Raw genomic sequence first — 14,920 nt, 5'->3', positions numbered from 1 at the left:
TTCATCTAGGTTGTCTAGATGAAAACAATTGCTCATAATATACTCCTTAATACTTTTTGTTTCTATAAGGTTGATAGCAGTATGTCCTCTTATATTCCTGATTCTAGTTATTTGAATCTTACCTCATTTTTCTTGGTCAGTCTAGTCAATAACTTGTCACTTTTGTGGATCTTTTCAATAATCAACTCTGGTTTTGTTGGCTTTTCTCCTGTGCTTTTATATTCTCCATTTTATTAATTTACATTCAGATCTTTATTATTTTCTTCTGTTTTCTTTGCTATTCTTCTTTTTCGTGTGTGTGTGTGTGTGTGTGTGTGTGTGTGTGTGTGTGTGTATTTTTAGTAGAAGATTAGGTTATTTGGGATATTTCATCTTTTTTAACTTTACACATTTACAGTGATAGATTTTCCTTTAAGTACTGCTTTGTCTGCATCCCATAAGATTTGGCATACTGTGTTTCTTTTCATTTTCATTTATATCAAAGTGTTTTCTAATTTCCCTTGTGATTTCTTCTTTGACCAAAGTGTATGTATTTGCCCAAATTTCCTTCTATTATATTTAATTTTATTCAGTTGTCAAATACTTTGTATAACTTCAATCCTTTTAAATTTATAGAAACTTGTCTATGATCTAACAAACAACTTATCCTGGAGAATGTTCCATGTGATTGGCTTTCATTGGATGGAGTGTTGGGTGTCTGTTAGCTTCTGATTGGTTTATAGTATTGATCAAGTCTTCTGTTTCCTTATTAATTTTCTATTCTATTTAAAGTGAAGTCTTGAAATCTTCAATTATTAAAGTTGAATTATTTAATTTCTTTTCCATTCTGTCAGCTTTTCTTTCATGTGTTTTGAGGTCTGTTGTTAGGTGCATATATATATTTATATTGTTATGTTTTTTTTATGGATTGACCCTTGTATCATTGTAGAATATCCTTTTTTTGTCTTTGAAAATTTTGTCTTAAAGTCTTTTTTGTCTGATAGTAATACAGTTTATTCTCATTTTGAAGGATAGCTTTGTTGGATTTACAATTCTTACTTGGACACTCTTTCTTTCAGCACTTTGAATGTGTCATTCCACCACCTTCTGATCTCCATGGAAGATCAGCTGTTAATTTTATTGAGGATCCTTTGTGTGTGATGAGTCCATGCATTTTCAAGACTCTCTATCTTTCAAATGTTTATGATGTGACTAGGTTTGGATTTCTTTGAGTTTATTCTATTTGGAGTTCATTGATTGTTGAATATATAGATTCATGTTTTTCTTTAATTTGTGAGGTTTTGGGTCATTCTGTCTTCAAATAATCTTCCTTCCCCCTTAACTCTTTCCTTTTCTTCTGGAACTTTTATTATGTATGTGCTTGTCTGCTTGATAGTGTTTCACTGGTCCCTGAGGATCTGTTCATTTTTTTTCTTTCCATACTTAGGGTAGATAATATCTATTAATCTTTTTTCAAGTTCACAAATTCTTTCTTCTGCTAGCTCAAATCTGCTTTTGAACATCCTCTTATGAATTTTTCCTTTGAGTTATCCTTATAAACTGTAGAATTTCTATTTTTAAAAATTTCTATTTTTAATCAATATTTGATATCTGATGAGACATTATTTTTAAACTTTAATTCTTTTGATATATTTTTTTTTTAGTTTTTGAATCTATCTAAAATAGATTATTTAAAATCTTTAGTAAATCCAACATCTGGGCTTCTTAGGGACAGTTTCTATTGACTTAACTTTTTAATATTTTTGTATGTTTCATAATTTGTTGAAAACTGAACATTTTAAATAATGTGATATGGCAGCCCTAGAAATCATATATCTTCTTTTTCCTAGAGTTGGTTGTTGATGCTGTTTGTTTGCTTAGTGACTTCCCTGAATGAATTCTGTAAAGCCTGTATTCTTTGTCATGTCTGGCCACTGAAATCTCTGCTTAGTTAGCTTAGTGATCAGCTAATGACTAGATAGAGGTTTCCCTAAATGCCTTAAGCCAGTAAGTCTCCTGGTGTTTATCAAGGGGCACTGGGTGCATGTTGAGACACACCTTCAACTGTGTGGCAGGCTGTTTACAACTCTGCCTTAGCCTTCCTTTTCTGCTTATGCAGAGCCACCAGGTCAGCCAGAGGTGAGGGATTAGGGCCTTCTCAGGCATTTCCCAGGCATGTGCACAGCCCTGCTCATGATGGTGGCTTTATAGATTGCCAGGAATATATTAGAGCTTTCCAAAGCCCGTTATGGACATCTCATTTCGCCCCCACCCCCACCACCACTCCAGGCTTTCTCTTTTAAGTGTTTTGGTCAGCTGCTTCTTTGCTTCAACTGTTATCATAGTCTCAGGTAACTACAGTGTTGAACAATTGCTGATGGTTGTTTTCAACAAATGCCCCAGGGGAAAAATTGTGTGTAATGTGTGAATTCTGAGTCAGGTCAAATGAAGATGAGCCTGTGAGTAGGTGTTCCCAGGGAAATGCCAACAGCATAGATAATGATAGTTCTCTGGTGATGGAGCTTTTGGGAAGATACAAACACTTCTTGCCCTCTCCATGGTACTGTGGCATGAGGCTGTTGTTGTCAAGGCTACTTCAGATCTTAGGAAAGGACCATGGGATTAGGATGCATTAAAACACTACAAAGCTTGGCTTTCACTGATATTTAGTAGTTTTTTAATTTTTTTAAATAAACATTCCTTGGATTTTGCAAGCATCTGGTTAATTTCCCATATTCTGAAAAAAATATTTACAATTTTTGCCAGTGTTCTCATTGCTTTTATGGAGGAGCAGTTTTCTGCAAGTCCTTACTCCACCTTTCCCACTGATGTCCACGTCTTTTTCTGAAAACACAAAATAGCAACACTTTCATTTATTATATAAACAATATAATATCAACAAGCAAGGATGCACAAAAACTTTTTTACTTATAATCTTGCCCATTTAACACATCAACTATTTTGTATTTTTTTAAAATTCCATTTCTTGCCTACTGACATGAATTCTTTTGGTACTATAAACATCAGTCTAGATTTACTCTCAAATTTACTTCTGTTACTTTACATTATTGTTTCTTATGTTTCCTCATAATTTATAGAATGAACATTTTCATGATTAATATTCTGTCAGGTTTATGTGCCATAATAATTTCGCTGTCCTTTTTTTTGACCATTTAGGAGTTTTCAACCTTACTAGTATTATAAATAAAGTTATTTACACTACAAGCATGTACTTGTTTGAAAAAAAAATACTTCCTTAGGATAAATTCTATATAGTAATGTTTGCTATCAAAGGGTATACAATTTTATGCCTCAAGTTATTTCTAAATGGATTATAGGAATTTATATTTCCATCAACGTTTCTTTACATCCATACTAACATTGATATTGTTTTAAATTTGTTAATAAAATATATAAAAGTATATTAAAACTTAATAAGGTTGAACAACTTTTATGTTTTCTTCATTGTATGTGAATTTTCTGTTCTCATGGTCTTAAAAGTGATATAGCCATATCTATGAATATGGTGGTTTGTATTTTCTTCACTTCTGAAAAAGTAATAGGTTATCACATAGTGTTTGCATTAAGTTGCAGCCACTTATAAACTTTCCTTAAAATTAATGTGTTTATTAATCTTTGATGCAATTTTTAGTAGTGCTAAATGACATTTTATCCTAGCAAGAAAACTATCCCTTCTAATGTTTCTTAGAAACTAGTAATGTCATAGACTTCAGATATTACCAAAAAGTCTCTTTTAATCCCAGCTACAATTTAAAGCATCAATGAGTTTTGCCAATGTATCGAATCATATTATATACTGTTTCTTGAGGAAAATGTATGTTGAATGTTACACAATTATTGTGCAAGCAAACTTTTAGAAGGCATCGCTTTAAAAATTGAGGATTTCTTGCTTAGTAATTGAAGCAATGAAAATTTTACCTGAAATTGGTGACCTTTTACAAATTCCACAACATGGTTTCTTCCCTTACAACCTAATCTATTTTTTGCTTTTTTCCCCCCTAGTTTAAGGCCAATCCTCCTGCTGTGACTTTTCAACTAACTGGGGAGACAGACAACATATTTATGATAGAACGGGATGGACTTCTGTATTACACCAGAGCCTTGGACAGGGAAGCAAGATCCACTCATAATCTCCAGGTAAATTGACACCAGGTGAAGGAATCTAATTCCAGCCTCTCTGAGCACCCTTTGTTCTGGAAGTATTGCTGGCACCTTCCTCCCTTGCATAGGCCCCAGATACAGCTTTCCTTACATTAGTGGCATGCTTTTGTAATCCTCATTTGTCTGTTTCTTACCAACTACAGAGGGGTGTGGCAAACATATCCTTTTCTTTAGGCTTTTTAACCAGAGTAATCCCATTTACATTGCCAGGACCCTCCGACAGCATTAGTTATCCAAATAAGGCCATGCTTATGTACTTGGATCAAAAGTCAACATGTTTCTGATACTTCAGTGGTATCAGCCTGAAGGTCTAAGCCCTTACACTGGCTTAAACCCATAAAGAAGGCTGCATCAGTGCAGGGATGGAGCTCCTTTGAGCATTGGAAGAAGCAGAAGGAACCGATAGCCAGAAGCTGACTAAAAAGATCCTTCTCCCACTCATTCGCCTTTAGTTTTCACAGTTGGTATCTAAACACCTAGTAAAGGCAGAAAGCTAACGATGGAAAAAAGAGTGAGACGAAAGCTTTCTGTCGGGTACTTCTGCTGCGGGCCCTGCAGGCTGACCACAAAAATGGCTCTGGAAGAGGACACACTTTCATGTTCTCAGGGGTCAAAGCGCCCTTGTTTCATGGACTCCAGCCATCCAGAACAGACCCATGGTCAGTGTCCAGCACACCCCACTGCTAGAAAGTCACCGTCACGATTAGCCAGGCTTAGCTGATACAATCTCCATTTTAGCAGCTCCCAATTTAGGCTTTTATGAGTTCTTTCTCTCCTACCGTCACTAGGCCATTGGTTCTTTGAGCTCTAATTTCCTTCCAATGATTTTTGGGCATGTGACATGAAGTCCAGTCTCATCAACATGCTTTCCTTTTCCTCAACATCAGGTTGCAGCCCTAGATGCCAGTGGAGCTGTAGTGGAGGGTCCAGTACCCATCACCATAGAAGTGAAGGACATCAACGACAATCGACCCATGTTTCTCCAGTCAAAGTATGAAGGCTCAGTAAGGCAGAACTCTCGCCCAGGTAACAGGCAGGGGCCAGAGAGATTTATGGAAAGATGGAAGGGTGTCAGGTGGAAGGGGCAGACTTTGGCGACTTACAGCTGCAACTGTCACTGAGTAGGCACTTACTATCTTACCTACATTTCACACCGATCTGAGAGTTGTTTCACTATCTCTGTTGCTTTAGAGCATGGTCTTTCAACCGCAGCATTACGTGTTGACATCTTGGGCCTGGTAATTCTTTTTTTGATCAGAGGCTGTTCTGTGCCTTGTGGGATGATTGGCAACATCCCTCTGACCTCTATCCATTATGTGTCCCCCGCCAAGTTGTGACAATGAAAATGTCTCCAAGCACTGCCAAGTGTCCTCTGCTGGGAGCTGGAGGGGCACAAAATCCCAGCACTTTGGGAGGCCAAGGTGGGAGGATCACTTGAGCCAGGAGTTTGAGACCAGCCTGGGCAACAAAGTGAGACCCTGTCTGTACAAAAAAATAATAAAGTGTGCTAGGTGTGGTGTACACGCCTGCAGTCCCAGCTCCTTGGGAGGCTGAGGCAGCACAATCACTTGAGCCCAGGAGATTCAGACTGTAGTAAGTCATGATCACACCATTGCGCTTGGTCTGGGCAACAGAGGGAGATTCTGTCTCAAAAAAAAAAAATTACCTCTAGTTAAAAAACAGTTTTCTAGGGTGAGCTTTAAGATACCTCAGAGCTCTAGAACACTCTAGAAAGGTGTACTTATTACCCCTTATCTTCTCAGGAGCCTCCATTGCCATTGTCACTGGTGGTTTCCAGCTCTTTTCTTCTCGTGTCCCAGCTATGGTTCAGCCCTTCTTTATGCCACATTGCACTTCCACAAGAGCTCTTCATAAGGCATGAGTGTGTCCAGCAGCCTCCTAGGAAGGAGCGTCACCTTCTAACAATACACACAACATAAATGAATATTAGATTTTTGAGTTCTCGAATATAAGCTGTCTGTAGTACATTACTAGTTATATCTATCAACATTTACTGTATTAGAAATCTAAAAAGATACTCATTTAAAATAATACTAATCAAGACTTAGGACCATTTGCATCATCCCACCATCAAGCTTCTCTTTAAGTTACTTCATCTTTTCCTTCTCTTTCTTCAATGCCTGCTACCAAAAATTCAGGAAAAAAATTCACTTAACTTTATTCTGTGGAGCAATGTCCCTGTCCCTCAGGCTGCATACCAAAGACTCACACAGACTCTGCTAAATGTGAAGCCTCCAGACCTCCAGGCTGTACCTTTTCTCTCTTCACTAATAGAATCTTCTAGGGAATGGTTCTCAAACGTTTTGGTTTCAAGACTTGTATATTCTCTTAAAATTTACTGAGGGCTCCAAAGAACTTTTAGACACATGGGTTATATTCAGTGGTGTCCTGGTAAAGGCTTAACAGCTATTTCTCTTGGGGGGGACAAAGCTCTGATTTGTAGAATTTTCCAATTTCCATGTTGTAATTACTCCTACCATGGCCCATTGCAAGTGACCACTGGTGTTAATTGATGCAGAAGATTTCTGAAAGTTCAACAACTGAGTCTCATTAGCTGTCTCTAATACATCACTGGTTATATCTATCAACATTTACTGTATTAGAAATTTAAAAAATTATTAATTCATTAAAAATAACACTAATCCACATGTTTATGAAAATAACTGTATATTCAAGACAAAAAGAGTGGGAAAAAATGGCATTGCTTTAATCTTTGCAAATCTCTTTAACATCTGGATTAATAGAAAATACTTGGATTCTCATGTCTGTTTCTACATGCATTCTGTTGCCATGTGCTATTTTGGTTGAAATATATGAAGGAAAATTAGCTTCACACAGATATGCAGTTGGACAAGAGAGGAATATTTTAATAGTATTTTCAGGTAACTGGACATTCTTTAGTACTATACCCAAACTCAATAAATGGTGGTTTCTTAAATATTAGTTGCAAAGTGAAATCAACATCAATGCCATATTTTCCATTCTTTTACACTAGAATTCATTAAATTATCTTGTACTTTAAATGGATCATTTACACATACATGACCTTTAGCTTCATAGAGCGCTTGAAACAGTTTCAGGGACCCTTAGAAGATCTTAGACCATACCTTGAGAAATCTTACTTTAGGGAAGGGGAGTGGGATAAATTTTTATTTCACCACTAGCGTGAATTATCACTCCTTTTCCCGTTCTATCTCCACTTTTTAGAAGGAAAAAGTAGCTATGGTTGGTTTGGGTTTCAATTAATATCTTTTTTCTGGGTATGCTGTGTTAAACAGGAAAGCCCTTCTTGTACGTCAACGCCACAGACCTGGATGATCCAGCCACTCCCAATGCCCAGCTTTACTACCAGATTGTTATCCAGCTTCCCATGATCAACAATATCATGTACTTTCAGATCAACAACAAAACTGGGGGCATCTCTCTTACCCGAGAAGGTACGTTCAGGGGTGCCCTGGTAGGACTGTCTCAGTCAGAAAAAGGAAGTAGTTGGGTCTGTTTCTTCCAGAGACGCTTCCTATTCCCTTCTCCCCTACTTCTCATAGGAGCTAAGGAATTGGATCCTGCTAAGAATCCTTCCTATAATCTGGTGGTCTCAGTGAAGGACATGGGTGGCCAGAGTGAGAATTCCTTCAGTGATACCACATCTGTGGATATCATAGTGACAGAGAATATTTGGAAAGCACCGGAACCTGTGGAGATCGTGGAAAACTCGACTGATCCTCACCCCATCAAAATCACTCAGGTAGTACCCAAGCCCAAGTAGAGTAGTACCGAGGTAGTACTGAGAACCAGCAAGATTAATGGCCTCATTTTGTACAGACCCACCCTCACGGTCTTCGCTGATACATTTATTAGATACATTTTTGCATAGCATGATTATAAAGCACATTATATAGCTCTGGCCATGAGTCACTGGACTTGACCATGCATCATGGGCAGAAAACTTGGATGCAGATATTGTGTTAGGCCATTTTTGCATTGCTATAAATAAATACCCAAGGATGGGTAATTCATAAAGAAGTTTAATTGGCTCATGGTTCTGCAGGCTGTTCAAGCATGACTCCAGCATCTGCTTTTTGTGAGGGTCTTGGGAAAATTACAATCATGGCAGAAGGCAAAGGGGGAGCAGAAGCATCACATGACAAGGGTGGGAGCAAGAGAGTTAGTTGGGAGGAGCCACACATATTTAAACACCAGGTCTCATGTGAACTCAGAGTGAGAACTCACTTATCACCAAAGGCATGATGCTGAGTCATTCACGAGGGATCTGCCCCCATGATCCACTCACCTACTGGGCCTTACCTCCAACACTGGGGATTATTTTCAACATGAGATTTGGAAGGGACAGACATCCAAACTACATCAGATATACATTTTTGCTTTCAGAGAGAACTTCCCTCACCCTCGCCTTAAAAGTAGACAGAAATGAAGTTTGTTGTTCCCTGTGAGTGTGGGATATGGCTGCCCTGCAGTGGGTCATATTGTATGCTTGGACATGGTTTGATTTGTGGGTTACAAATCGTTTTGAAAGGCTGCTTCTTATTGTGGAAGAAAATCTTGACCCAACAGACTTGCCCCATCATAGGCTAAGAGACAGAGATAGGACTGGCTAGGGGTAAAAGGATCATAGTAGGGAGCCTTTCCACTTGGAAACTCCCTCGCCCCTGGCCTTCTGTCTCCTGTGTGTGCCTCTCCCCTCCATTCAGACGCTCCTACTTCCCCACCTCCATGGCATGTGCTCTCACCCTGGGCCTCCTCCTACCTTAGCTCCTGGAAATCCACTCTGGGCCCCACCCAGATTTGATATTTTCTGGAAGCTCAGGAGATTCCTCGACATGAAAGTTGTGGGTTGGTAGGTCCAGATCCCTGGATTTGGAAGCAGATGAACAAAATCATATTCCCGTCCCATTACTTGAATGACTGATCATAAACAAGTCATTTAACTATTTCGAGCCCCAATGACTCATCAATAAAGTAGGGATAACACCTCAGTGTTTTGTGAAGATTAACTGAGATAGTATCTGTAAAAGTAAATAAAATGCTAGATATTAAAATATATTAATATTATAAAATAGTACTAGTCTGTAGTTCCCCTATTTTTTTTTTTAATGCTACTATTGTTGAGGGGCCCTGGAATGGCTTATCCCATCATATTTATTGGGATGGGCCCAGGGACATTTATTTCTTTCTTTCTTGAACGTTGAATTAAAGAACTTCAACTTCAGGGGGTAGGGGAAAGGAACAACAGCAGGAAGAATTCTGCTTTCCCAGTTAGAAAAAAATCATGTCAGCACTCATTACCATGAAAATTTCCAATTGGGGGCCTAGACTAAAGTCTTCCTAGCTCTTATTCACGTTACCCCCATTGGGATTTGTAAGAGCTGCAAAGAACGTATGCTTAATGGCTCTTGGGGCTGCCAAGGAAACACTCTAGAGTGCCTACTCAATTTTCAGGCCTGGAGAAAATGCTCTGGGTATTATAAAATCCAAGAGAAGAGAGAGAAAGAGCATAGCTCAAGAGAATGAAAGGAACTTAGGGTGAATTTTTAGGACACAAGAGGAGCTCCCTTTAAAACCAAGACAGTAGTCTTTGCATGGACAATGGGTGGTGCTTAAATAATTAGGAAGGGACAAAGTCGCTTCTGTGATACCTTCCCAGGCTGCTCTGAGGATAGTTTACTGTGGAAATTTCAACTAGCAGTAGGACCTTGAGTGAGTCACTTAATTTTTTTGCACCCTAGTTTTTCATAACAGTAGTCTGTACTTCATAGGACTGTTTGAAGATTAAATGAGATAACACATAAATATGTTTAGAATTATGTCTGCCATGTGGCAAACTCAGTAAACATTATTAATATATCAGAGAGACCAGGCTCTGTCTATATAGCCAGTAGATTGGTCTTACTTGTGTTATTTTTTATTTTTGCCAGGTTGTTTACAAACAACCCTAGGAGTTGGCAGTTATTCTCATCTCTGAAGTCCCTAAGACTAAATATTTAGGGAAGGAATGTCCTTATTTTTGTATCATTTGTCTTACTTAATGACATGGAGAGGACTTTAGAGTGGAACCTACTGCCCCTGTTCATCTTCATTGGTGAGTGTTAGACGCTCACCACACATCACGGCTTAGTCCTCAGACACTGCCAGCTACAAAGTACATTTTGTTTCTTAAATTGATGTTTCATGGATAGGAAGCTTTCACAGTCAGACTTCTAAAAGAAAGCAACCCAGAAACCCTTTAGATGGTTTGTGAAGAATTGCTTTAGAGAAGAAAAATTCCCTGGTGTGCTTTTTTTTGAGCAATGTAACTTGGTGGTGGGGGTGGGGCAGGGAACAGACTTCTTTTAGGTTGAAAGTGAAAAATGTAATTCAGTTGTTATAAGAAACCACAGACACACAAACAAGGTTGTCAGAGATTTCTAGCTGAGAACCAGAAAATTATTTCCTTTCCGTTCTCTCTGTCCAAATGTAGCTTTCCTCACAATTGACTTTGGGTCCTATAGGTGCGGTGGAATGATCCTGGTGCACAATATTCCTTAGTTGACAAAGAGAATTGGCCAAGATTCCCATTTTCAATTGACCAGGAAGGAGATATTTATGTGACTCAGCCCCTGGACCGAGAAGAAAAGGATGCAGTGAGTAAAAGAGAAGAAGGCAACAAGACAAAGTCCCATGCTCATCCACAGTTGAGAGCAAAATGGATTTTACTTAAAACACACACACACACCCTCCAGTCTTCAGCATATTATTGGTTTTCAAAGACATGATAATTTTCACATAATTCTGACCCCTCTCATTTTTTCTTATTTCCCAGTTTTAAGTAAATTAAAAATAAGGGAGTAAATGACATAGAAATGAAACGGCTATTTTCTCTGCCTTTTGCAGAGGGTGGTGGGTGAGTCTTGTCTTAACTCTGACTTTCCTGTTGTAGTATGTTTTTTATGCAGTTGCAAAGGATGAGTATGGAGAAGCACTTTCATACCGCCTGACGATTCATGTAAAAGTTAAAGACATTAATGATAATCCACCTACATGCCCATCACCAGTAAGCGTATTTGAGGTCCAGGAGAATGAACGACTGGGTAAGAAATGAGAGCTGCCTAATGCTGTGTAACTGCTTTCCGTTTCTCTGCTCTGTTGGGAAAAAGGCAGGAGAATTTATTGGGTCAATAATCCATGTCTTGCACAGCACAGAGGTTGACTGCACCTTGGGAGTCACATGGGTACCATATCTGGGATCAAACATTATCTGAGCAGTATTCTTAAACTGGGGCTTTTATAACAACCACTACCACTACTACAATTATCACTGCTGTGATTATCCTTACCACTCTCATTGGTATCATGACTACCTACACTAATATCTTGTATATGTGTATAGGGATACCTCATTTGCAGGATCTCCCCATATATTATTTGACCACTAATCTCATTTAAAAGAGGTCTAATCTCATCACATTTGTCAAAGAATCTAAACATTTACATCCAAAGTCAGATACCCTGCAATACGCAAGCAATACCAATGGAAGTTGACTTTTGACCCTTGGACCTCCCTCTCTAAGAAGCTGATAATGTAATTCCAGAGGCTGCTACATGAAGTCCAAGTCCCTCTATTTTTGTCAGTTTTGCTTTATCTTGCTATGGTTTCTTTTACTGTGTCCTCTGATGGCTTGTTAGTTTGTATACAACAGCTCCTATAAGAACATTATAATTTTGGGGAGTTTTATGGCTTCTCTGGGTTTGGGACAGTCCTTGTCTATCTCCCCCTTGGCACTGAGCCCCTTGACTGAGCGACTGGCATTTCTTGAAATGTTGTGTTTTGTTTGGCTGTGTATATTTCAGAGGCTTCCAAGTGTAGCAGACTCTTACGACTATCATTTCTAGAGCTTTGCTGTCCTGTGGACAGATCCTCATATGCCTTGTGGATGGGCTCACATTTTCTTTTGGTCCCTCCATCTCTCACCAGACACACCTCTGGCAGAGTGGGTGCCTCCCTAGAGGCTTGGTGGGTGCTGCTGAAGCGGCTTCCTCACACTGCTCATTATTTCTCTTCTTGCTGTCAGGTGTCCTGTGGGCTGCCTATCGTCAGTGTGTTCTGTGTCACTGTATTTCCTCTTTCATTTATTCCAACTCTTGCCACAACAGGAAGAGTTAATGTCAGCTTGAAGGATTTCAGTTCATTATAAGGAAGAATCTTCTCACAGTGTCAACTGTGCAGCAATAGAATGTGTCACAATAGCCAGCAAACACATGTGCTATCACACTTTTGGGAAATCTGGGATGGTCTGTGACACTGAATGAAGGTGGAAAGTCTTTGACAACCTTTCTTGACCTTGACATGACACCTCTAGCCTCTTTTACATTGGGTCAAACATTTAGTGCATTTGTTACTTATTTCTGCAAAACAAATTGCCCTAAAGCTTGGCAGCTTAAGACAACAAACATGTATTATGTCACAGTTTCTGTGAGTCAGGAATCTGGGTGCAGTTTAGCTGGGTACCTCTAATTCAGAGTGAGAGTTCTGAGAGAGAAAGGGAATGCGGAGAGAGAAGCACGGCAGAGCAGGAAAGGACAGGCGAGATGGAAGTTAGTCTTTCTATGACCTAATCTTGGAAGTGATCCCATCACTTTTGCCATTAGAAACAAGTAGCTAGGCCCAGCCTGCACTCAAAAGGATGGGGTTATGAAAAATCACAAATATCGGGAGATATGGGGATTGCTAGGATCCCTTTTAGAGGCACCTACCTCATTTGGGAAGAGGATAGTGCTGGTTTTCTGAGACTGAAGATGTCATTGTGGGTAGAATAAATTTTGAAGGGGCTCAGCATGCTATTTGCCTCTCTAAAGGTGAGAGTTGATTTTGTAAAAATGTTTCAGAGTCTTTAGTGGACCAGGAATTCTTATAAATCAATGGAGCATATTCTATATGTGTAGCCTGAGAGAGGTACAAGGCAATGCTCCTTCCCCGTGGGGACTTACTGTCTAGCTGAGCTGATAGGACATGAGTAGGTGAAAATATTAACAAATAAAACCTTGATAAAATACTGAGTTAGGCCAGGTGCATGCCTATAATCATACTCAGCACTTTGGGAGGCCAAGATGGGCAGATCATTTGAGGCCAGGAGTTCAAGTCCAGCCTGGCCAACCCTGTCTCTCCTAAAAACAAAAAACAAAAACAAAACAAAACAAAAAACACAGAAAAATTAGCCAGGTACGGTGCTGCATGCCTGTAATCCCAGCTACTTGGGAGGCTTAGGCATGAGAATCGCTTGGACCTGGGAGGTGGAGTTTGCAGTGAGCTGAAATCATGCCACTGCACTCCAGCCTGGGTGACAAAGCAGGACCCCATTTATATGTATATATATGTCTGTGTGTATATATATACACACACACACACACACACACACACACACACACACACACACATATATATATATATTTATTTTTTTTCATTCCCCAGTGTATTTACATTCTCCTGTTTGGTATCTTGTGGAACTCATGTCCCCAAGTGATAGCAACACTAACATTTATACTTGAATCCCACTTGTCCCCAAGACTTATATGTTTGTATGGAAAATTTAGACTCTCATAAAAGCCTCACCTCCATGAATATTTCTGCATATTTCCAAGAGATGCTGTGTATACTCCTGTATCAGTTTGAGCTGCCACCTGTTCCTGGCCTCAGTCACTCAGAGACATGATTCTCCTTTCACTTCCAACTGATCCACAAGGTCCTCTGCTCCCAGTGAGGGGTGTCCTCTGATGTCTGCAGTCCTCCTGGTGCCTCTAGCAGCATGGAAGTTTCCTGTGGAGTGAGAGGAAGACAGTGTCCTCAGTTTTGTTATATGTAAAATTTTCCGTGCCACAAAAGAAGTAGCACTCGAATATAAATTTCCTCAGCAAGGCAATTTACTTCTATAGAAGGGTGCGGCTCACAGATGGAGCAATGGCGAGCACACACCTGGACAAGGGAGGGGAAGGGGTACTTATTTCTGACCGAGGTTACCCCTACTGCTGTGTTGTTCCCCTACTGGCTAGGGTTAGAACACACAGTCTAGTCTAATTCCAATTGGCTATTTTAAAGGGAGCAGTGATATGAGCCAGAGTGGTGGGGTGGGTAGTTTGGCAGAAAGGATGGTTACAGGCAGGTCAGAGCAGGTAACCAGGGATCAAAGCAGGTGACCGGGGGAACAGATGTGAACTACTGATTAGAACTGGTGGAAAAGCTTGTTTACTGAAATTACAAAGAAGTTAAACTTTAAAATGGAGAATTAAAGAATAAGAGCTGAACATGCTGACATACTAATTCTTTGAAGAAAAACTTGGGGTTCACTATATCTAACAGTTTCTTGCTCACCTGCTAAGGGAATAGGGCCACAGCAGGGCTGCTGAGACACCAAAAGACCACAGAATTGAGTAAGACGCTCTTTCATCCCAGCACACAGATGCTTTTCTTGCAAGGGCATATGCATGCCATATGCACTAGATACATATTCTCTTCTGTCCTGTTCCTTTTCATGGTCCCTGCGTGCAGCCTGTGAGACATATCTGCATGTGTCTAGCTCCACTGTAGACATAACATAGGTACTTTCTTTTTCCTCCCCCAACCCAAAACCAAAAAACCTCAAAATTTCCATATGTGTCAGTGGATGTAAACTGTGTCAGTGGATGGGGGGTGGGGTGTAACTCCAAGAATGGGATGAATTCAAGTTTGAGCTCCTTATTGGGATTCTTG

The 14,920-nt window shown here is 39.6% G+C and overlaps 1 protein-coding gene across 1 annotated transcript in view; it reads left to right on the top strand.

Moving 5' to 3' along the window:
- Window positions 1-14,920, top strand: part of CDH17 (cadherin 17) — a 78,086-nt gene that overhangs the window by 30,511 nt on the left and 32,655 nt on the right. Inside the window, exons 4-9 of the mRNA XM_017538105.2 lie at window positions 4,003-4,137; window positions 5,049-5,187; window positions 7,461-7,619; window positions 7,728-7,927; window positions 10,689-10,820; window positions 11,117-11,267. Coding sequence (XP_017393594.1) covers window positions 4,003-4,137; window positions 5,049-5,187; window positions 7,461-7,619; window positions 7,728-7,927; window positions 10,689-10,820; window positions 11,117-11,267 — 916 coding nt within the window. The remainder of the gene's footprint in view (window positions 1-4,002; window positions 4,138-5,048; window positions 5,188-7,460; window positions 7,620-7,727; window positions 7,928-10,688; window positions 10,821-11,116; window positions 11,268-14,920) is intronic.

This window comes from Cebus imitator, unplaced genomic scaffold, assembly GCF_001604975.1.
Source record: "Cebus imitator isolate Cc_AM_T3 unplaced genomic scaffold, Cebus_imitator-1.0 Scaffold109, whole genome shotgun sequence".
NCBI classification, from domain to species: domain Eukaryota; kingdom Metazoa; phylum Chordata; class Mammalia; order Primates; family Cebidae; genus Cebus; species Cebus imitator.
This window is presented reverse-complemented; position numbering and strand designations above follow the sequence as displayed.